Source organism: Diorhabda sublineata, chromosome X, assembly GCF_026230105.1.
Source record: "Diorhabda sublineata isolate icDioSubl1.1 chromosome X, icDioSubl1.1, whole genome shotgun sequence".
Lineage (NCBI taxonomy): Eukaryota > Metazoa > Arthropoda > Insecta > Coleoptera > Chrysomelidae > Diorhabda > Diorhabda sublineata.
In genome coordinates, this window is record NC_079485.1 from 19,658,273 (window position 1) to 19,681,704 (window position 23,432).

A 23,432-nucleotide genomic window follows, 5' to 3' on the forward strand; every position below is an offset into this window, starting at 1 on the left:
GGTCGTGTGCAAACATAGAACCACCATAGAGAGGTACACTGAAGGAACTACTAGGCGGAGACTTGCCACCAGCAACTGAGATCATAGATGAAATGCTTAAGGACAGGGAGACCTGGAAGGCGGTAACGACTTTTATGACCGAAGTGATGACCAAAAAGGAGAAAGAGAATAGGATCACCCAAGGATAGAAACTTAGTGAAAAAAGGAAACATGGGTGGTACGCTGATGTAATGACAACTTGTCTTTCCGACGTACGCAACTCCCAAAGGATTTAGGAAGGAGGAGGGTGGTTTAGTGGATGAGAGTCCCACACAAACTCACAGCATTGCACCCGCCCGCTGTGAGGACGGCATCAGCTTCCACCCCACCTCAGGGCCAAAATAAAGGTATAGCTTGTGGAATTTCACGCCCCCACAATATAAAAAATAGCTGATAAAGCAATGTTCATTTAAAATATCTATGTGAAATCTAAGAGCACATTTCCCATGTTGTGATACTTTCACAGAAAAGAATGGAAATGTTTGATGCAATAGTAAAGATCAGTGTCAATTATTGGATAGGTAGAAGGTTGGTGAAAAGGGCAACAGCAGAAGCACAATGAAATTAGGCGACATTGTCGATCAGTAGGATTAGATGGAAAAGTGTCAGAAGCTGAACTGGGAGATATTTTGTTTTAAAAATATAATTTAAATGAGATTAGAATGTATTGGGGGAGGAGGATAGAAGACAACTGAACATTATTACTTGAAACCTACTGGGTACAAATTTAATTGTATAATTTTGATTTATATTGAGACCACGGGCTTTTATATAAGTTAGCATAAGTTGTGTTATATCTAACTGCATATTCGACTCCCAAACTTTGAAGATAATTCTGAATGCTTCCTGTTCTCTTTATGATTAATGAGCTAGAGACAGTCTAGTTTGTTTTACATTTTTGTGTATAGTATGTATAGAAGTGGGAAAATATCACTATTGATCACCTCAATAGTTATAATTTTAGTAAGAATAATAAAATGTTTTTTAAATTGTGGCTATTTTAGAACAACTAAAACTCCACAAATAATGTCACTCAATTTATTACTATCTCAGTTATAATCATTATCTTTTACCAATTAGATTTTGTTGGCAGAGACTCAGCGATTTCTTGAGGTCCAGTAGTCTGTCCATTCTTGATATAGAGCGTTACATAAGTTATCTGATAAGCTTTTATACATGACTGACCATATTAGAGTGTGACATGCTTAAAATTGACCCAGTGCTGCCATTATCACAGAATACGTTCACAATGGTAGGTAAGATCAAGGATATAAATCAAAATTTATCTAAATGTGTCTTATTGGCAGTGTAATATAGATAAAACGTTCCCTTTTTATAATCTGCAGCAATCTAGACTGGGAAATTGTTTTACATTAGATCTATTACTATTGGAAAGCTAGTTTATTTTGATTTTTACAATGTAAAAGGTATACAAAGTTGCTCAAAATTATCTCTATTCTTTATTATTAAAAAAAAATTTACGAATAAAAATAATAATTATCACTTTCGTGTTTCTTCAATAAGACTTCTTATGAGATAGTTTTAGTTAACCGTTGTCCGGTCAAGGTGACTCCAATAGACTCACCGAGCAAAGTTTTTTTAAATATCTTCTGTAGTATTTGTCTCATCCAAAATTCCTTGCGTGACTTTGTTCATAATCATGGTCGGTACATATGCCTAATTATAAAATAAAAATAAAACTTTTTGTATGCATAAAAAAATTATTAGTTGTTTTTCAGACACAACCGGGCAGTATGAGCCCGGCAGACTCCGGATAGTTTCTTGGAATGTTATACGCGATGAGAGCATCAGTGCGCATATCCCTGTCCCATAATGCATCCGTCATGCTATTTTTAGCATCACTTGTCACATCGTATTAGTTAGTGTTACTTTGCATCTGCTTTCAAACCGCCGTTCTTGCGAGTTTATCTGAATTACTCTCTTTTAAATCATTATATCCTGGTAAGTCATATATTCTACACAGTTCTGGTAAATAGAATTATTACTTATTATTGTAGTTGAATATTTACAAATCTTTGGATAATGAACAATAAGGGACTGTCTGACAGAGAACTTCAAGAAATTATTGAAAATTTGTCTGATGTCGATGACGAACCCTATGACGTCAATTATTCTGGCTGGGAATTTGAATCAGAAGACGATGATATATCTATAGCAAGCGAAGAACCTGACATACCATCACTAGGTTTTACTGGTAAAGACGGAACGTAGTGATCACATGAGCCTGATCGTACTAGGCGCACAAGGGCTTGTAATATAATTACGACTCAATTACATAAGGTGCGGTGCGTCTTCCACCAGGTAAACTTCTAGAAGAACCAGTTAACTGTTTTTACAGTCAATTTTACAAATTCTGAAGCAACTCGCGTCTTTTCCCCTGATGACAAAATGGAAATGTTGTGATAAGATAGAGATGTATGCATTTTTTGGACTGTTGTTCACTGCCGGTCATTTGAAATTCAACAACACAAGTTATGATGTTTTATGGAATCCTATTTATGGACCGCGAATCTTTCGAGCAACCATGGTCTTGAATAAATTCAAATCTCTTTTACTCTTTATAAGATTTGATAATAAAGATTGCTCGCCGCAATCCGTGACATATGGAACGAAATAAATAAAAATTTGAAAAATTATTATTTGGCGGGTGTCAATCTAACTGTCGATGAACAATTAGTTCCTTACAGAGGACGCTGCCCGTTCAAACAATATATGCCGTTGAAATCGGATAAATATGGCATGACGATCTGGTGGATATGTGATTCGGATACTTCTTATCCACTAAACGGTATTCTTTATTGCGGAAAAGAAGGCAACACTATTACACAAGGACTGGGAAAAAAAGTGGTTGAGTCACTGACTGAGCCCTACCAGAAAACAAACAGAAACGTGACATTCGACAATTATTTTACTGATTTATCGTTAGCATATAGTTTGCTTCCAAATGGAGTCACCATAATAGGAACAGTAAAAAAAGAACAAGCAAGAAAGCAGCACTGGTATCGTACGTACAAAAACCTCGAAAAAGCGTAATTTTGTTGACGACTATGCTTTTCACCAAAGAACTCAGTGATGTGAAAAATAAACCTCGAATCACTCTAGAATATACCAAAACCAAAGGCGGCGTGGACACATTAGACCAGATGGTTCACGAATACATATGTAAAAGACGCTGAAGTGAACTCTTATCAAATACTGCATTTTAACGCGTGTAGTCCAACGAACTAAAACTATCCGTTTACGCAGCGCAGACTATCCGGATAAGGGTTAAATTGAAGTATTTGCTATTGCACTCTATGTAGTCCTACAATAGTTACATGACTTTTACTTTTGGTACACATATGCAGTGCTTGTTTTTATTACTTGGCGAAATTGTTATTTTTGATAAATTCTGTACTCCTCTTTCTATATTCCACTTTCATATTTTAGTGATTTTTTCGTAGAATTCTCCTTCCCAGGAACAATTTATTGGCTTCATATTGTTAGTGTTTGGGGTACTACATAATTCATTTTTAACTGACTTTAGAAAATGCTATAGAAAAATTTAGAAGAATAGTAAATAGTCAAATAATCACTTGTGTGATATGCTTCAAGTAGAAATAAATCCTATAGTGACCTCGCTTTTATCTCCCTTAATCGAAGCTGCTAATTTTCCAACAAACTTATTTATATCAATATAAAAAGATATGTATATAGATATTTTAAAAACGTAAGACTGAAATTCCATATTTTCATATAGGATAAATTCACTAGGTAGATCTTTACAACAATTCTAGTTATTAAGTCAATAATGATAATTTTAAAAATAATTTCACAGAACGGATGATGAAATATGTAGGAAATGGAATTGCGGTCAAAAATAAAAAAAAATTAGAGCACAGTAGAATGGTTTGAGAAATACCGATCCTTGCTTGTGAAGCCTTTGTCTCTCTTCCAAAATATATCCATAATCAAGAAGGGAATTTTGTGGTTATTTTTTATAGGTGTAGTTCGCAAGTAATTTGGATTATCTAATGCACCGCACGATTTTTTGTGGTGCTCCCCGATCTCTCCAAATTATTTCATAAATAAACTCCTCAGTTTTTCATTAGAATCATAAACACCATTATTTGAATCAAAAATTGATAATTTCCATCGAATCAAACTTTGCTAGTAATCTCGCTAAAGCTTTTCACTTTTATTTTTTGGGTATCTGTAGTCTATTTCAAGATTTTCTACACGCTCTTAAACTAACTCCATTTTCATTATTTACTTTCCTTGAAGGACATTCTTATTGTTTCAGCGGCTTTTGGCTACAAATCTAGATATAAATCACTTCTCAATCATTCAAAATTATTGTTACTATTTTATTCATGGATTTCCATTATTTTTTATTTTAATAGTCAAATAGAAAGTCTCCTGAATTTTTTCCTCTCTGCGGGAGGAACATTTAAGAAACGATTACACCGATAAAAAACCAAATATATCCAATATAATTATTTTACTTCTATTCTATATTATATTAAGTGTTAATAAAATTGTTACAGATATGAACAAGAAAGTAAAGTACAGTTTGTAGTAGACGCAGTATATGCATTTGCGTTGGCACTTCACAATCTTTACGAAGATTTGTGCAAAGACTACAATCAAACAGGAGTATGTCCAGCAATGACACAATACGATGGCGGAGACTTCTACAAGAAATATTTACTCAACGTTTCTTTTACTGGTAAGATATTCTGTTATTTTGTCAAAAAAAGTTTGAATCCAAACAATACATTTATTTGCGGAAGAATAGGTCTCAGTTACATTAGAAACTGTGTATTAAAATATGGTTTCAATACAACGGTATACAATAGTTTTTGGTACCTGTTTCTCTACAATTATAATTAAATGACAACTTGAATGGTAACTTGTTATTATTTTAAGTATAACTATTTGTCAATAACTGATAAAACATCAGTCAAAATTCATATTCAGTTGAATAAAATTTTAATAAAGTATGGCAACTCTCATGTGAATATATATAATCTGACATAGCGATCATAAAGTTTTACTGTTTGCAGATACTTGAAACACTTATATTGGTCATAAAATGGAATTAAATCGCGAACATTTTCATGCAATGATTTTCTATAGCTTTCGACATGGATAAAACCAACAGCAGTGTGCCGATCAACTCGCATCGACTTTTAGTGATGAAGCACCATCTCGAACCATCGTGCTGGTTTTACAAAATCAGTCATGGTCACACTTCGCTAAAGGATGATTTTCGTGAGGGGCGTCCAAAATAGGCTGTTGTGTCAGAAAACATCGATGCTGTGCTGTGCGTAAATTGATATTGCAGGATCGTCATGTAACATACCGTGAGATTGAAGCATGGGGTATTAGTTACATTAGCACGCATACAATATTGTATCAACATTTGGCTGCCAAAAAGATTTGTTCCCGTTGGATACCGCAAATTTTGGTACAAAGGAATGCTAAAAACATTTAAACGCCATGCTTCAAAAAATGTCTATAATATCGTGACAGGCGACGAATCATGAATCTATGCATATGAGCCCGAAACTTAACAACAATCGTTGTAAGGCTTTTTAAAGACGAACTAAATCCAACAAAAGTTGTCCGCGAAGCACTTCGAAGCAAATGATGGCCTGTTTTTTCGAAATAACCGTTCAATTAGAACAACGTAGAATGGTCAATTCTGAATGGAAAATCAGGGAAACCAATCGCAGAAGACGAGTCATTCTCCACTACAACAATGTGAGGTCTCACTCATCAGTTCAAACAAAGGCATTTTGAATAGTCAAAACATCCAATTGATGAGTCATCCGCCGTACAATCATTGTTTGGCACATAATGATTTCTTCTTATTCCCGCAGGTCTAAAATAAATTACGAGGTCCACGTTTTTCTACCTTTGAAAAAGCAGTTGATGCGTTCAAATCACATGTTTTGGAGGTACCTCTATCGAAATGGAATATATACTTCTCTACAAATCTTCCATATCTCGAGGATGTGTTTGATAAATAATCAATTTTATATGCTTCCATACGAAGGAATCTAAAGCCATGATGGCTTTTCTATTGCTCCTATTCGACCAATCGATCTACCAATTTTCTACTGGAAAAATAATGTAGAACTCCCTCTTATTGAAGTAAATAAGATCTTCTTGCAAAATTATGTAACAAACACATGAATTTGTTTCACACATTAGTTGTCATTAAGAGGCTTATGATTTATTTGAACAAGTTTGAGTAGAAGTCACTAATTACATTTCCTCATTGGATAAAATGGCCAATGAAAATACTTCCAAGAATGGCAATTCAAACTTTCATTTTCATTTTACGCAAATTATCAGTGTCAATATCATATTTTGATAAAGACTTAAGGAAAAGTCGAAACGTCAAATTTTATTTTTCTTTTAAAATTATTAAAAAAACTAATTCTAAAACAGAAGAAACCAAAAATCAAGAACAGACAGCTCATTGTGCACTCCAAACTCGTCTTAAAAATGTTTTTAGATTATAGTGACATGTACACTGAATGATTGATATTCTTTTGTGCAATTTGGGGTATGCTTCACCACTTTCGCAAGGGTAATAACGAATCAACCACAATCATTTGCCAAATATGGTCCTCTAACTTAATGAAGGCAGAAACGAAAGCAAACCCATGACAGGCAATCGAGAAAATCTCATACACCCTTAATTTGCTTTGGTCGACCATCCAAGAGTATTTACAGCAGATTGGAAAAGTAAGCAGAACATGTGTTTGGATTACCCATAATCTGTCTAAAGAGTACAAAGCCAACCGATCCATTACATGCAATATATAACCTACTTTAACGGCACCATACAGAACTGTTTTTTCATCGATGGACTATTGGAGACGAAAAATGAGTAGTCCTATATAATAAACTATAATGCAAGAATCAGTGTTTCTTCTCAAATGAATCATCACGGAGTGTTACGAAGCCAGGTTTTTATCCCATACTTCTGTGTATTTGGTGTAGAATACGCAATCTTCAATCGAAAAGTTTCCAGCGATTGTCAACAGAAAAGTAGTTATTCTCAATACGACAAGGCAAGACCGTACTGTGCAAGACTAACCTTGGAAAATATTATTAAATTATGGTGGTAGGTACTACCTCACTCACCCGATATCGTACTCTCTGGTTTCCACTTATTGCTACATTCTTTTAGTGGTAAAAAATTTGAAAATATTCATTATAATCAATATCATTTCGATATATTTTATTTGCAAACAAATTGATTTTTATATGTCTGAAAATTCGCACACTAGATGGAATTAGAAAAATTATTCGTCTCAACTCAATTCAATTTGTTCACTTAACAAGAAATTAGCTACTTGGAGTAAATACGAATATTTTAAAAAAAGTACACATAAAATATATAACTTTTAAACTGTTTAAAATCACCATTAGGATAATGGTGAAACTTTCATGCATATAAAAGGATTTCAACAGTGTCAGCTATACTGTTCCACCATATTGGAAGTCGTTAGTATTGGAAGCACGGATAAGTTCAGGGACAATTGCTTAATCTTATATTTTTTATCGATTGCTCTTGACTATCTATCTTTCTACAAATTCACGTCATCAGCAGATGCATAACATTTTGCAAAAACGAAATTTGTGTTTTGTGTAATTAAAAGTGAAATTAAGACAAGTTTTTTCAAATAAAAATTTCACATATTAATGTTACGTATTCTCTCTAATCACAATAGACGTCTGTGCAATGCTTTGTTTTGCTTTTTGAATAACTAAGCATCTAAATTTAAGATCTGATAGTTGGATAGATCTATCAGCTAAACGTATAATCACTGATCTTTATGTTGACATAGGATGACATGAATTGTTTATATATCTTAAGGACCGAGTTGGTTCTACATACCATTTTCTGTTTTTATGCGTTAATTTTTATATAATGTGACATAGAGAAAATTGATTTTATTATTCTGTTTGATTTCAATTGTGAATTGAGTTTTGAAGTTTTTTATGAGAGAGAAGAATTGAATTTTTGATTCATGTTTTCAAATTCATTTGTTTGATAAAACAGTAATCCAATCATCCACATGTCTAACGGACAAAATAAAATATTTATATTGAGTTTGCTTAAGACGGTTTCGTGAAGATCTTCCATTACTAATTATGCTATAGCACTTGATATATATGATCCCATAGCACAACTATGAATTTGTTATATATTTTATCTTAAAATTTGAAGTAATAGTGTGATTGAGTAGTTGTAAGTGTGAGTTCTATAACCTTAATAAATTCGTTTTGAGGTATGTTAGACTGTTCTTCAATTATGTACCATTTTCTTATCAGTATATATTTAAAAATTGATCATAGGAATATTTGTATATATATATATATATATATATATATATATATATATATATATATACTCCGTGATAGATAGTATGGTTTAAAAAAACAATGTAGATAAAACGTAATTTTAATATTAATGGTATAAACGAGTAGTTCTAAATTTTAAATGAGATAATTTTGAATTTAGAAACGAGGTTATCAACTATATTTTATACATCTTAGTAGAAAAATTCTTCGGTTCTTCTATTTTTTCGAAACATATTTTCGTAATTTTTCATGTTTTGTTTGGTTTTTTCTGTATATATGTATATATATTGAAATGATCAGAAATCTAAAAGCAAGTAGGTACATAATGAAAATTTATAATTTATTGAGATTAGTTTTACTAAAGATAATAATTAAACTAAAGGTAGAAAATCGATAAAAAAAATAAAAGAAATTGAATTGATATTTGCAAGTTAATTAATTATAGTTATTTTATATATAAGGAATTATTTATTAAAAATGATATATTCTAAAAGGATTGCATATGTACAAATCATAATTTGTATCATAGAATAATGTTATTAATTATAAATTAATATAAAACTTAGTGGAAGATTGATTTTTTTAAAAAAAATATATGAAACTGTTGCCAAAATGACCCATAATAGTGAAAATTCATAAACTATTAATGAAATAAAAGTTTATTTAAAAACATAAATATAAGAACTGACAAGTGTTTGAAAAGTGAAGGACATTGTGAGGAGACAAGAGCAAAGTCTAGTCAGTCATATTATATGGTTGCTAAGGAAAAAAAAACAAAAAAAAAGAAGGGGATTATTATTGATTGGAAGAAGAGTATCAGCAGAAAAGAGAATGGGGAGTCCAAAGTTATAAGAAATAGAAGTTAAATTTGAATCAAAATACAAAATAATTGCGAATTATTAAAGATGAATGGAAGATAAATATCTGGACTGAAGAAAATCCAATGAGTTGAAGATTTGTTACTAATCCAATGAGTTGAAGATTTGTTACTGACAATTCACAGAAGTAAATGCAAGTTTCAGATCTGATATTGCAAGATATTATCATCTCAGGTCAGTTCCTTCACGTATTATTGGCCAATAATAATAATAGTAACAATATAAAATAATTTATATAAAAAAAAAGGAATATTACCTATACTTACGTTGACAATGGATAAAATTCCTTATTTGTGAGGTTAAGATTCCTTTTCCGTAGAAATAATATGAATTGTGTAGTATAATTAAATTTTGTTCAATGTATCATATGTAATTCTTCCACAGAAATAGAACTTCTTGAATATATCATATAAAATTGACATAATTTTTTAGTATTTTCCTTATATTGTACATCTAAATAATAGAATATTCATCTGAGTCGATTTATAACAGAGAACTGTGTAGAATTATCAAATTAGAGGAACGGCTAACTTCAGGTTAGACTCATAGGCGTACTCAACTACAATTTATTAAACTTTATTTGAATTAAAAATAATACAATTAACTTTTAACATAAAACTTTTATTGATTTGTTAAAAGGAAAAACATCCATAAGTTATTTATTTATGCCAGAACTCAAAGAGAGAATGAGTTTCATGCCCGGCAAATAACGTGCTAGCGACAACAATAGAAAAATAAAAACAATAATAGAGGTAGAAATAAATAATCACAATATATATATATATATATATATATATATATATATATATATATATATATGTGTGTGTGTGTGTATATATATTATATATATTCAATTTTATGACTTATTAGACCTTTTAAGACTCTAGACCTTTTTATGTTTCAAGTTGTTAGCTGCTGGAGCACTTCGGAGCAAATGGTCGCCTATGTTTTCGAAATAACTAGACGTCTTGCCACAATTTCATTAGAGCAACGTAGAATGGTCAATTCTGAATAGTACACTAGCATTTTTTTGGTGGAAGTGTTCATAAAAATCAGGGAAAACAAACGCAGAAGACGAATCATTCTCCACCATGACATTGCGAGCTCTCACACATTAGTTCAAGAAAAACTTTTTTGATCAGTCAAAACATCGATTTCATGGGTCATCCATCCACTGTACAGTCTTTGTGTAGCACCCAATGATTGCTTCTTATTCCCGCAACTCAAAAATAAATTGCTAAGTAAACGTTTTTCTACACTTGAAGAAGTGGTTGATCAGATGTTTTCGAGGTACCTTAATCGGAATTGAAAAAATTGTTCAATTGGTTCAAACGCATATAAAAGTGTTTTCAAAAGCTATGATCTACCGATACCAACAAAAACATTATTAAAGTCGAATCATGAGCGTTGACTAAAGCTTTGGTGAAGAAGCTGAAATCTTTTGAGATGTGGTGTCATAGAAGGATTGAAGGAACATAATTGATGGACAATTCCGAATTACTATAAGGACTGATCCATAATAATATCAAAAAAAGAAAATTGGATTGGGAGGACTGAGACAAAATGATTTATATTAACTACCATCAGATTATTTCGGTTAGCAACCAACAAAAATAGAATATCCATGCTAGTCGCCAACATTAGGACAACTTACTACTAGAAAAAGGAGAAAAAAAAGCTGAAATATAATAGGAAAAAAGTTTGTTGTATTTTTCGTACCAAGTTTTTTTGTCTTGATATTTTTACTCAGTTTTTATCATTTCTGTGTACTATTAAATTGAACCGTCTAGTTTATTCATTTGTATATTGAAAATATTCCTTTCTACTTGAAGAAACCAAATGGCTTCGTCAAACAAGCAGCGAAGATAGAATGCAAAGTCAAACTGAAGTATATTAATGGTGTTTTGCAAAATATCTGGAAGATTACATGTCATAAAGTAATTTGAGGAGCCTGTCAAGAGGTAACTAGCCACATGTTTTACCTATTCTAGTTGTTTGTTTCGCATCGAAGTTCATTCGGATATCTCCAGTGAAACCCTATGGTTTCAACTTCTCCACATTTTGGTATTATTGTAAAAAAATAGCTAGATGATATATTGAATTGTATCAAGTAGTATTGAATGGCCACCAAGATCCTCAGACTAAAACCCATGAGATTACTATATTTGTGGATATCTTAAAGATAAGGTTTATCAAAATAGGTCGGTTAACAGTCTGAAATAACTTCTAATTACATAGTGACATCAGCTTCATACTCGGTAGTATATTTTTATCTTTAAGAAAGAAAATGAATCATTTGTAAAAACTGTTCTAAATTCTATTCACGTGTTTTGAACAAACCTAATTATTTCGAATTAGATGAACCTCGCTATCTAAAACCGTATCAGAAAAATTAGATTATATGAAACTATAAAAACAATAGTTTTCCACTTTCAGAGCTTTTTCTAATGAGGGGAATTATTATACAGAGCTACACACTTCATAGGTCAAATACATTTCGATAAAATTGTCCATGTATGAAAAGTCTAACAATAAATATGGTATTAAAAAGACCTTCAACATGTTCAATTTTTCAAATGTATTCCTGCTTCATTATTCTTTTGTTTATTAGTTAAGAAATGAATGTCAAATTTCCCGCTGAAGTGGTGTTAAGCTTTAAGCTTAGGTTCTAGTTCATACTCTGAAGACGATAACTTGGTTATCGAAACACGCGTGCGACAGGTTTGATGTGATGGCAGTGTAAATGTGTTGTTAGTGAAAAAATTCAACTCTGGTATGATAATCTCTTGAGAATCCATTTTTTCAAGTTGTAAAACTATAGCAATATACAATTTCTTCGTGAAAAATTCTAATTATGTGTGGTTGTTTTACTACAGCTGTACCAAATCTTTTTTATTCAGATAACTCGAAAACGGTCACTATTTTGTAGATCAATGAAGTAAATTTTTCCACAGAAATGATACCCGAACGAAATAAGTGGAATATAAATATATACGTGATAAAAATTTGTCACCCTTACTAAAATAGTTTATATACAATTTTCAAGTCATTATTTCGAAAAATTGTATCGAACTAAGAAGCAGACTATATTTCTTACTCTCTGAGCTGTTCTTCATCAAAAAGTATGTGGATGATTGAATTGTATATTTTTCAATTAATAATATATTTCTGCTACAAATGCTATAACATGTTCCACTTCCTTCTCGCTTCCATACGTTCAAAACAGAGAATTTCTCACACTATTATAGGTAGAAATTATTTCTTACTGTTATTTTTTACTAAAACAGTTCAGATTTGTAAAATATTAAAAATACACATCCATATATTGCTCGAAAAACATCAGATGTGAAAATTTGCTCTGAAGCACATCAAGATATTCGAAACTGAGTATCATAATTATAAAAAATTTCTTGGTATAATCAAATAAGCAAAATTACACGCATATTAAAATATGTTTCAAAATTACCAAAATCACTCGGAGCACGACCTTAACCTACCTACTCCACGTTCAGAGTTAGTTAAGGACTCGATATTTTACAATGCAAAAAAATGCACAATCACTCGCCAATTGAATCGATATCATCTTTTCCCGCATTCCGCAATAATTTGAGGGAATATTTACTGGAAAGTGCCTTCTTTTCTGTAAACGATTTCTATTCTAATTATAATATTTAATTCTGGTCATGCTGCATACTGCATGCTATAGACTTATTTAATAATTATTACCTTCCACTATTAGCTATAATTTAGTTACTCATTATGGTTTTATTCTGTATATTGAAATTTTATTTCATTTGTTTTATCTTTATTTAGTTATTTTTATGTTTGTTTTTTAGTTTTTACAAGCTTTTGTCTACAAATTGTAACAATTTTTTGACAATAAAGCATTTCTCTCTCTCCATCTCAATTTATTTGTTTCAAATGCTGGTTAAATATACGTTTCGTTACCAGATTGAACTGGAATAGGAGTGTACGGGCCCAGAACCAAACACTCTGAATGTTTGGGCAGCGCACCAAGCAGAAATTTATGTAATTGAAAAATGTGTTCGATTCAATCTATAGAGGAACTATCGCAAATAGGAGATCACAATTCTGTTCGATAGTCAAGCAACCATCAGAGCTCCAAGCTCCAATATCATAAAATCCAAACTCGTTTGGGATTGGCTAGAGAAATTGAACGAGCTAGGCAAGAAAAATAAAATTACCCTATTACCCTATAATGGATTTCTGGACACACGGAGCGAAGAGAATTGAAATAGCTGATAAGTTCTCTAAAGCGGGGGCAGACAAGTCCTTCATTGAATAGAATAGATAGGAGCGAAACCAATTATTAGGACAACCTACAAGGACTGACATCCGCAGACTTTTCTGGAAAACTATAACCAGAGTAGATCTGCAGAATGTATCAACCTAAGTAAGAACAATCTTCGAATACTAACAGGAACTCTATCGGTGGACTTTCGCCTCAACAAACACCTGAAGACGTTAAGCCTAGCAGATAATGCGGCGTACAGGTTTTTTTGTACAGAGGACGAAACCTCTATCCACATTCACTCGAAGTGTGATACACTAAGGAACTCCAGAGCAATACACCTGGGAGCGTATAAAATAGAAAGCGAAGATCTCTGACAATTAAAGCCATGCTTCTTTCTAGACTTTTTAAAAGGAGTTGGATTGATGGATCAGCAGTAAATTCTCCAGTATGGCAGCAAGAAAGGGGAACACAATAGATCCTTTGGGTCGCAGTGAATACGAGACCCCAAATCCATACATACATACATACGTTTTGTTATTCTTCGTGAATTAAATTTTGATCTACTTTGTCATCGTTAGCTTCTATTAACGTTTCATCCCGTTCTCACTTTTTTAATGTATTATCTAATAGGTATAGGCAAAGTAAAATTGAAGAGTTAAGAAAAGCTCCGGGTAATATGGTTTTATATTTCATGAAAAAAAGATTTAAATCTGATGATGCTAATGAAGTTATATTCTTGATTTCATAAATGAGTGCCCGAAAATACTGTTAGTATATGAGAATATTGCGAGAAACTCAAAAAATCAAGAAAGTTGGCATTATATATTTCTGCACATTTTTCGAGATTCTAATATAATACAATTAAAAATAATGCTGTAAATTTAGAACACAATATTTATCCAAGTTACTACCAAATCCTTAATTAAAAAAAAATGTGAAGAATCAGAAGAATACGTTTCAGTTACAGATAATGGCGCAAAAATTATTTTTAAAAAGTTTACTTGATCGTACTTCATAAAGAATTTTACAAGCTGTGAGTCACAAAATCACGAATGCAACCTTTCCAAATTTAACTTTGATAAGCATCAAATCAATCTCAGAACAAACATTATTTTTCTGAAAATCACAGTAACAATTCTTCAGTTTTAATTATGAGCGTAATACCAATTGAACTGTTTAATCTTGAAAATGATTATTTATCTGGGAAAACGAATTTGCTTCATCCGCACAGTTTTTTCGGCCGATTCTATTTGAATTTAAAAAAGAGAATTTTGATTTTGTAAAAGCAGATGGTAATAGCAACGATGGAAATACGGTACGTAAATTCTTTAGATCTCCTGAAATTTCATCTAAATGACTGGAGTTGATTAAAATCTCATTAAACGCTAGATAATAATGTTACAAGTTATTTCATTCAAATCTAAGATCGGTGTTGACAAATTTGATCTTTATGCCAAAGAAACAGCCCAGTTGAATGTTTCTCTGTATTAATGATATTGTATACCAGTTACCTTGCATAAGCTATTGATTCACGGCAAATATGTTATGAAGAATGCGATAGTATCAATAGGCCAGTTGTCTGAAGCTGCACAATAGACAAATCTTAAATTATTTAGAAAATGAAGGGAAAATTATTGAAGAAAGTCTCTAGAGATTTAAACAATGAGGATATATTGAATAATTTGTTGATAAATTCAGATCCAGTGATTTCTTCTTTATATTCAAAAATGATCAGTTGAAACAAGAATTATCTGATTCTCTAAATTTGTTGATATTTGAATTTTTTCTACCTTTTTTATAATATTTTACTAAACCAACATAGCATACCAGCATAGATAATTGAAAAATAATTTTTTTTGTAAAAAAAGTAACTAAATATAAGGTTTCATTTTTTTATTGTGATTTGAATGCTACCTACTTCTCTTATTTGGAAAAGGGGGGTTTTGCTTTGCCTAAAAACCCCGTAACTCTTTTTTACTGATGTTACAATAAAAAAGTGACCTTAGTAAAAGTTGCTGGAAACAGGTTATAAGGTTCCAATTAAAAAAGTCACTCCTGGGCCACTCTGAACATCAAAATTGAAATTTGAATATATAAATTGATTCCTCGTTGAAAAATAATAGGAGATCACGTTTAACTTTTTTCTTGCGGCCAAAAGTCTGGTCATTAAACTACAATGTCCAATAATTTGGTGTTTTGCCTCACTGTGCGGCGCCGCCGCATAGATAAATTGTTAACCAAATTGCAAAGCTATGCAGTTAGTAATACTGTTGTTTATCTAGGTGCTTACAGAGTAGTATTTAGCCGCGTACTTCATACACTTAGTCTTTTCTTCATTTAGTTATATTTGCTTTTCACTAGCTTCCTGCCCGATCTTCAAGAATGTTTCCTTCTAGTTATTAACGTCTGATCATCGTCGTATGCCAATATTTGGAGGTCTTTAGTAATAATTGTACCTGTCAGCTAGTAGTCTTTTATTACTTTGTCTAGTGATATATTAAATAGAGTTGTTGACAGTCTGACTCTGAGATCTATTAATGTTTTTGCGATCTGCAATTTTAACATGTCTTTTAGTGGTATGTCTCTTTTCAGACAATCGAAAACTTGTTTGAAGTCTATAATTAGAAAGTGGATATTCATATCTTGATCTTAACAGTTTTCTATAATTTAATATTAACATTCTCCTAGATGAGTCTTCGTATACTTTTTTATCTCGTATTAACTATGGAAGTAAAAATATTGTAGACCGTTTTTAGTAGGGTAACAGGTCTATAATTAGAGCACATTTTTGGGTTTCCTTTTCTGAATATAAACCATAAAGCTTCACTATATTTTTTCGTTTGTCCGGTCTAGTTCAATTAACTTATATACCTAGTCTATTCTGTAGTTTACTTCACCCGTATCTCATTGACGATCTCATCTGGTCTTCATGTTTTCTTAGTTTCAATTTTCTAGACCTATCATCTACTTCATTGAGCGTTGGTGGTTGTTCTTCTCCGTCTATTCCGTCTATAAAAATCCTTTATGTGTTCAAATTATTTCTCCCGATATTATTTTAAAGTGTTGTTCCCACGCTGTACTGTAGCTTTTTCCAATTTTGATGTTCAATGTATTGGTCAATTTTTTTGTTGTTTCTGTTGTTCTCTTTTAATTATTCCATTATTGTATTGATTCACACTTCTCTCTTGCTTTTGTTTAACTTTGCGTTTCTCTTCCTCAGTGTTCTATAATTTTCAAATTTTTTTGTCCCTAGCTATGTTACTCTTGCCATTTTCTTTTCAATGTTAGCTATTTGGCCATCTATATCAGACTATTGGTTTTTCTTTCTTTTAAATTTGTAGTGTGCTATTTGCTGTGACCAAAATACTTTTCTTTATATTTTGTTAGTTCATGTTCATTCTAGATTTTTCAGAGTTTATCAATCTTATCCGTCTATTAATTCTTGTGGACTATCTTTCAGTTTTTCTATGTTCCATCTCTTTTAATTTGCCTTCATTTTTTGTGTTAGGCTTTCATTTTAGTTATCACCAGAAATCTACATTTGCTCCTCGAAATGATCGTACATCATCGTATATCGTATTAGTTTCTCTTTGTTTTATACTGAAACGTGATCGTTTTTCCTGGGATCATCCATGATGCCTTATGCTCCTTTAGTGTTTATAGTTGGTGCTTACTATCTGCATATTCAATTCTATGGCCATATAACAAACTCTATATACATTGTCATTTGTTATTTCTCGTTCCAATGGAGACGTCCTTCATTACCAATTTCGTATCATTCTTAATATTTGCTTATTCTCCTTCTTTGTCTTATTATACGGAAAGGTTATTTATGTCGAAATGGAAGATAGATGATTAATAGCCAAGACAATGGAAATCTTAGAGATATAGAGATAAATTTTTGAAAACTATTAATATTGGATTGAGGTCAGGCTGAAGTAAACACCATACATAAGAGAAAATTATGTTATAGATAGCCACACAAATAAAGATTTAATTGGGGAAAATAAATAATAAAAAAAGGCTAGAAGTGAATGAGTGAACTGTTGTTAAAATTAAATTAGAAGTAGACTAACTTTGAGATATTATAAAAAAGAGTAGTAGAAGAGAAGTAAATGCCAAATGTTCAAAATCATTGATTTTCCCAATTTTTAAAATTGATTGCGAATGAGTTTGTGAAAATTATCTTTTCTTAAAGGGATACTATACACATGTAACTACACAGTACGTAGACAATTTAGTACATTTGCACAAAATTTATACTGAATTTTGTATAAATTTGTGGAAATTTTCATAAAACGTATTATTGGCATAAGAGAGACCGGCCTTTCAACAGTATTTAGATGTTATCCTAAATGGTAAGTTATAAATCACGTTAGAACGTTGCTTGAGACTTTTGACCACATGACAAATTTTGTATCAATTGTAAATAATGTAATATTCACTTCTCAAAATGTCAAGGTCAGTTCTTTATCGTCGGATAGAGTCCAATTTTTGATGAAAGGCATAAATCAATATCAATCAGATATTTTCCATCAAATAGAAGCCGCAATATCACGACTATTAATCCTCGTTAATACATTTATTATGGAATTAGAAATGAATAAGTTGAATTCCGAAATATAGTCAATGTATTAGATTTCAGTATCTATTAAATGACAAGTATGTGCAAATTTCTCGTGAATTGTTAATAATTTTTGCGATGTTAAAAATCAACTCTGTTTTCATTTATTTGAAAATTTGATGTAATATTGAATAATTACACGATGATAGTACACAAAATGTGATTAATGGAGTGGCTGAAAATATCTTGATGGGAATATATGGATCTTTTCAGACATATACACATATTCGCTTATCTGTTTTACTAAAACGAAGTAATTCGAGTATATTGGAATATTAGGATGGTGAAAATACAGTTAAATTTTCAAAAATATATTATAAATTGATTACTGTAATTCCACATGATAAGTTCAAATTTCAGAACTAGGTAGTAGTTTGGGGTAAGAGTTCTTTTTATTTTGTATAGCAGCAGAGCAGTATTCTTTGTTGTCCAGGGCACAAAATGGTTCAAAATGTATTAGCAAATCTACAAATACTAGTCAGTAAACTCAACGGATATAAGTTCGTTGACAAACCAATATTTCTAAGAATTAATTTGACAGTCACACTAATTTGGAATAAGTTGGAAATTTTATTAAAAAACAGTTCCGTGGAAAACGAAACAGGGTAGACTGAAACATTGTCATGAAACAAGCGCACACCTCAGTTGATTTTGCTCTGCTTTTATTTGATAATTTTTTGATGTAACTGGCTTAGTGAGTCCGGGTGATATGTTGTGTTGACGGTTGCATTTTATTTCTAAAAGTCAACCAAAAAAATACACTTGTAGTTACAAAATATTGAAACCCTCACTTATTTGGTGCTTTTCGTGACTTTAGCTTTTTGACACGGGCTCTCCTTTCCGTTGCTACTTAATGGAATCTCTTTAGAGTGTCGGGGCGTAGTAAAAATCCATAATTTCATCGTCCTTCACACTTGATCGTGCTCTAAAATTCGCTTACAACATTCTACTAGACGCTACTTTTGCACTGAGCTGAGAATTCGAGGCACCCAGATTGCACTAATTTTTGTCATATATAAATGCTCTTGTGGGATATTTAGAATACTTGTTTTGGGAATGCCGTGCTTTGTTGAAATCTCTTTCTTTTTTAGGGGGTCAAATAGATTTCCCACACTAATTGAATGTTTTCTGTAGTAGTAAAAGTCACAAAACTTTTATCTTGTGGGTCATCTTCTAATGATTCTAGTTTCCAGCGAACAACTTAGACCACTTTCTAATTGTTGAAAATAACGGACACAAGTCACCATAATGAGTCCACATTCTATTTTTAGTTTTTGTTGGTGTTAATCCTTCTTTAGTCAAAAATTTGATGACAACGCGAAACTCATCTTGAGACATTTTCATAAACAACTTGACTGAGTAGTCGTTCGAGCTCTACTAGAATAAAATGGATCGAAGCAGCAATTTGAAACTTGGTGTGACGCTTGTTGATACTGAGGCGTGCATAAAGATTTTTGCGAGCGTATTCTAGGTAAACTGTTTACCTTCAGTCTATGAAGACGATAACTTGGTTATCGAAACGCTCGTCAGACAGTGTAATCGTGAGTGTTGGTCTAGTGGTGGTGTGAACAGTGTATTCAGTATAAATATCGCCAACTAGTAGCTCTATCTTACTGACTTAAATTGTCTCATAAGTGTTCAATAGGGTTAGATCAAGACCCTGCGCTGGCCAATCCAAACTGTGCTTATCTTGGGGGTGATTTTACATCGTTCTAGCTACATTTGGACGTGCATATCATTACTTAATAGCATTTTGTTTCCTGTAAATAGGGCATATGGCATTAGATGAGGTTCTGAAATATCTGCTATGGAGCATTATGCTGTCAAACGACCACCATGAATCACTTATCGGTACGAACGACCTTGATTCTTGATTCTTTAGGACAATGCTCCATTCATGGTTGCCCTTATTTTGCAAATTGACGACGTTGACTGTGATGGGATAAGGTTAGACCAGGACTAGTTGCAGCACGAGTAATACTGTTTATATCATATTTTCTACTGTAATGTCAAAAAAGTAAAACTACGCAAATAGATACTTAGTATCAATGTTTTTTTGTGTTATAAATTAATTTACTCTTAATGTACTAGTATACAATTTGGATACAAATCGCTCTTCTGTACAGTGTACTTTACTGTGAAGATATTGACTACAACAGTCTTGCTTGTTACAGATTTAGCCGGTAGTCCTGTCAAATTTGATACTTGCGGAGATGGTTTGGCTAGATATGATATTCTCAACTACCAAAGACTACTCAATGCCTCAGGATATCATTATCGTGTAAGTAAATTTTGCAAACGTTTTGATTTTGTCAAATAGCAAAACTATCGTTTTGATAGCTATGTTATTGTAGAACTCAAATAATTTTATTGTGTTTTTTCATATGTTTGTTACTTCCTATTATCTTGTAATTAGAAAGAAATGAATATTCTATACAAAACTATGCATAATAATAAATATAGTTAAAAAAACTGAAAAACAAACTTCTAAAGCACATGAAGCTAAAATGTTGAAAATTACTTTTGAAATAAGCTTAAAACAAATTGTAAATGTGGAATACTAGTATTATTGTGAAATAGCGTCGGGCGATTGATCTACGAGATGTGAAGGAATGGTGTAAGAAATGTACGTCTTGCGCTACGAAAATGGACATCTTTCAAGGAGGCACCCATGAAACAGAATATTGTTGGATTGCCTTAGATATCGCTGGCCCATTTACGATGAAAGAAAGTGGTGGTAAATATCTACATCCTAATCGTGATGGATTATTTTACATAATGGGTGGAAATTTACACGATCCCGAATTAAGAGGCTACAACTGTTGTGGAAGTATTGGTGAAAGAATTTATCAGCCGATATGATAAGCGAGAGTCACGTGTTCCAGGAAATCTGTGACTAGCTGGGAATAAATAAGACTAGGACGACCGCATTACATCCACAATCAGATGGAATAAAGAGAGATTAAGATCAGAATCTATTAATGAGTCCACTGGTGAAACACCTGTGAAAATCTAGTTTAGACGTAAAATGAGGCTTTCTTTTGATAATGAGTATTGAAATAAAGGCGGACACCCACGATAAATATTTCAATTACAGCAACAGTAAAGAAACAGAACTAGCTAATTAACAACTACGAATAAATATATTAAAAAACAGTGAGTGAACTGAAAAAATACATTGCAGCTAGTGAAACTCGACTAATAGTAAAACTTTAAAACAAGGTCAAGTCATTATACCAGGGCTGCGCTCACTTAATTTTTTTAACAATCTAATCTCACAAGTACTCAACTGATATTATAATTTATTTAATGAGCTACAAAATAATATACAATATTATGTAAAAACATGCATAAAAAATAATTATTTATTATAAGTAATAATAATTTTAAATGTAATAAAAACAAATCCTACAAAAATACAATATATATATATATATATACATATGTATATATATATATATATATATATATATATATATATATATATATATATATAATTAATAAAACATTATAAAAAGTCAAAGCAACGGTTGAGTTGTTTATCAGCACAAATTTTCTCAAACCGTGGTATCATTTAAGAAATCGCGGTTCACAGCTCCTTTCCAATCACTAAGCGATATCGATACTTCTTAAGACAGCTACTGTAGAAAATAGTCGTTTTAAAAAGGTAAGATGTTACAAACAGCAATAAAATTTCTAAAGCTTTGTTTGTCAAAGTATGAAAATCGCCCTTTACTCGTAGCTCAAAATGTAATATTTTCGTCTTGAAACATCTGCTTTAATTTGCTACCACTAGATAAGTCAATTATCATTTCCTGCTCTGCTATCGTAAAGCCAAAATCATCATATTTTCCAATCACATACGGGTTTCTAATCCATTAATATTTGGATATATCAAGTGCTTTAAAGTAAAACGAGAATTGCTTTCATAGATTGGTCAAATGATTAATAATAAGAAATTTACTTTCTTGTCTTTCATCAGCAATACAGGTAATTTTGAAAGTGGAAAACATGTCAAAGCTATTATTTTTCAAACTCATTATCCACAGTTCCAATTTTTTCATAAATGCAGTGATCTTGTCTTTCTGCGTAAAAGCATGTACAATTTGAGGCCCTTGCATTGATTTATTTAAAGTACTGCGTCTTTGAAAAATATCAACTGAATACGCAAGTTTCACAAGGAGTTTCGTGTCAAAAACAAGTTTCCTTTTTCTCTATTATTATCAGTGAAAAATATGGCGATCTCTTCTTTTAGCTCAAACAGCTTTTGAAGTACTTTGGTACGAGAAGCCAACGTGCCTCACAATAATATAGAAGTGATCTATATTCTGAACCCATGTCACCACACAATTTTGCGAAAAGCCTTTCTCTTAATGGGCTATTTTTGAAAAAACTTACAACTCTTATAATAATTTCACTACTACTACTACAATAACTACTATAGATCTTCACCCATATCTCTTGAAACAAGTGATTATCTATGAATTACACGGGTCAACATGAAATTTGACTTTGATTGCAAAGCATTAAATTTCGGTAGTTTAGGTCGTAATAAGACGGAAAAAAAATATATGGCATGAAAAACTTTGCTTTTGTGCTTAGAAGACTGATTGAACGAAATTTTTAAAAATATCGGATTTTAATTTTTGATTGAAAATAAAACTATTGAAATAAAAATTTTTATTATTTTTATTAAGTTTTACTATCAAATTAGCTTACAGAAAAGTGGAAAGTAACTTAAAAGTGCACACTTTTACTTTTTCTTTTATGTTCATAGCTACTTTCTCTCAATAAACCCCAAATATAGTCGCCCATCATGTTTTCATTGTATTGGCCTTTATAGCGTTGTTCAAAATTCATGATGTCCTGATGGAAACGTTCTCCTTGCTCTTCGGAATAGGCTCCCATATTGTTTTTAAATTTATCCAAATGAGCATGCAGCATATGTACTTTTAATGACATCCTGCAGCCTATGGCCTTAAAATTTGTAAGCATATCCTCAACCAACTTTTCGTAGTTTTCAGCTTTATTATTTCCTAAAAATCCAGAAACTACTGCTTTAAAACTGTTCCAACTTGCTTTTTGAGTACGATTCAGCAACGTTGGAAATTTTTCATCGGCGAAAATCTGTCTTATTTGCGGACCAACAAAAACCCTAGCTTTAACCTTTGCTTCCGATAACTTCGGAAAAAATATTTTTAAGTATCCAAAAGCTTCTGAAGTTTCATCCAGTTTTTTAACAAATTGTTTC

General features: G+C 31.7%; 1 protein-coding gene across 3 annotated transcripts in view; it reads left to right on the plus strand.

Moving 5' to 3' along the window:
* LOC130450717 (metabotropic glutamate receptor) overlaps nucleotides 1-23,432 on the plus strand; it is a 566,010-nt gene that overhangs the window by 373,903 nt on the left and 168,675 nt on the right. For all 3 annotated transcript variants that reach the window (XM_056789300.1, XM_056789302.1, XM_056789301.1), the window contains 2 exons: nucleotides 4,587-4,768; nucleotides 20,356-20,462. In XM_056789300.1, coding sequence (XP_056645278.1) covers nucleotides 4,587-4,768; nucleotides 20,356-20,462 — 289 coding nt within the window. The remainder of the gene's footprint in view (nucleotides 1-4,586; nucleotides 4,769-20,355; nucleotides 20,463-23,432) is intronic.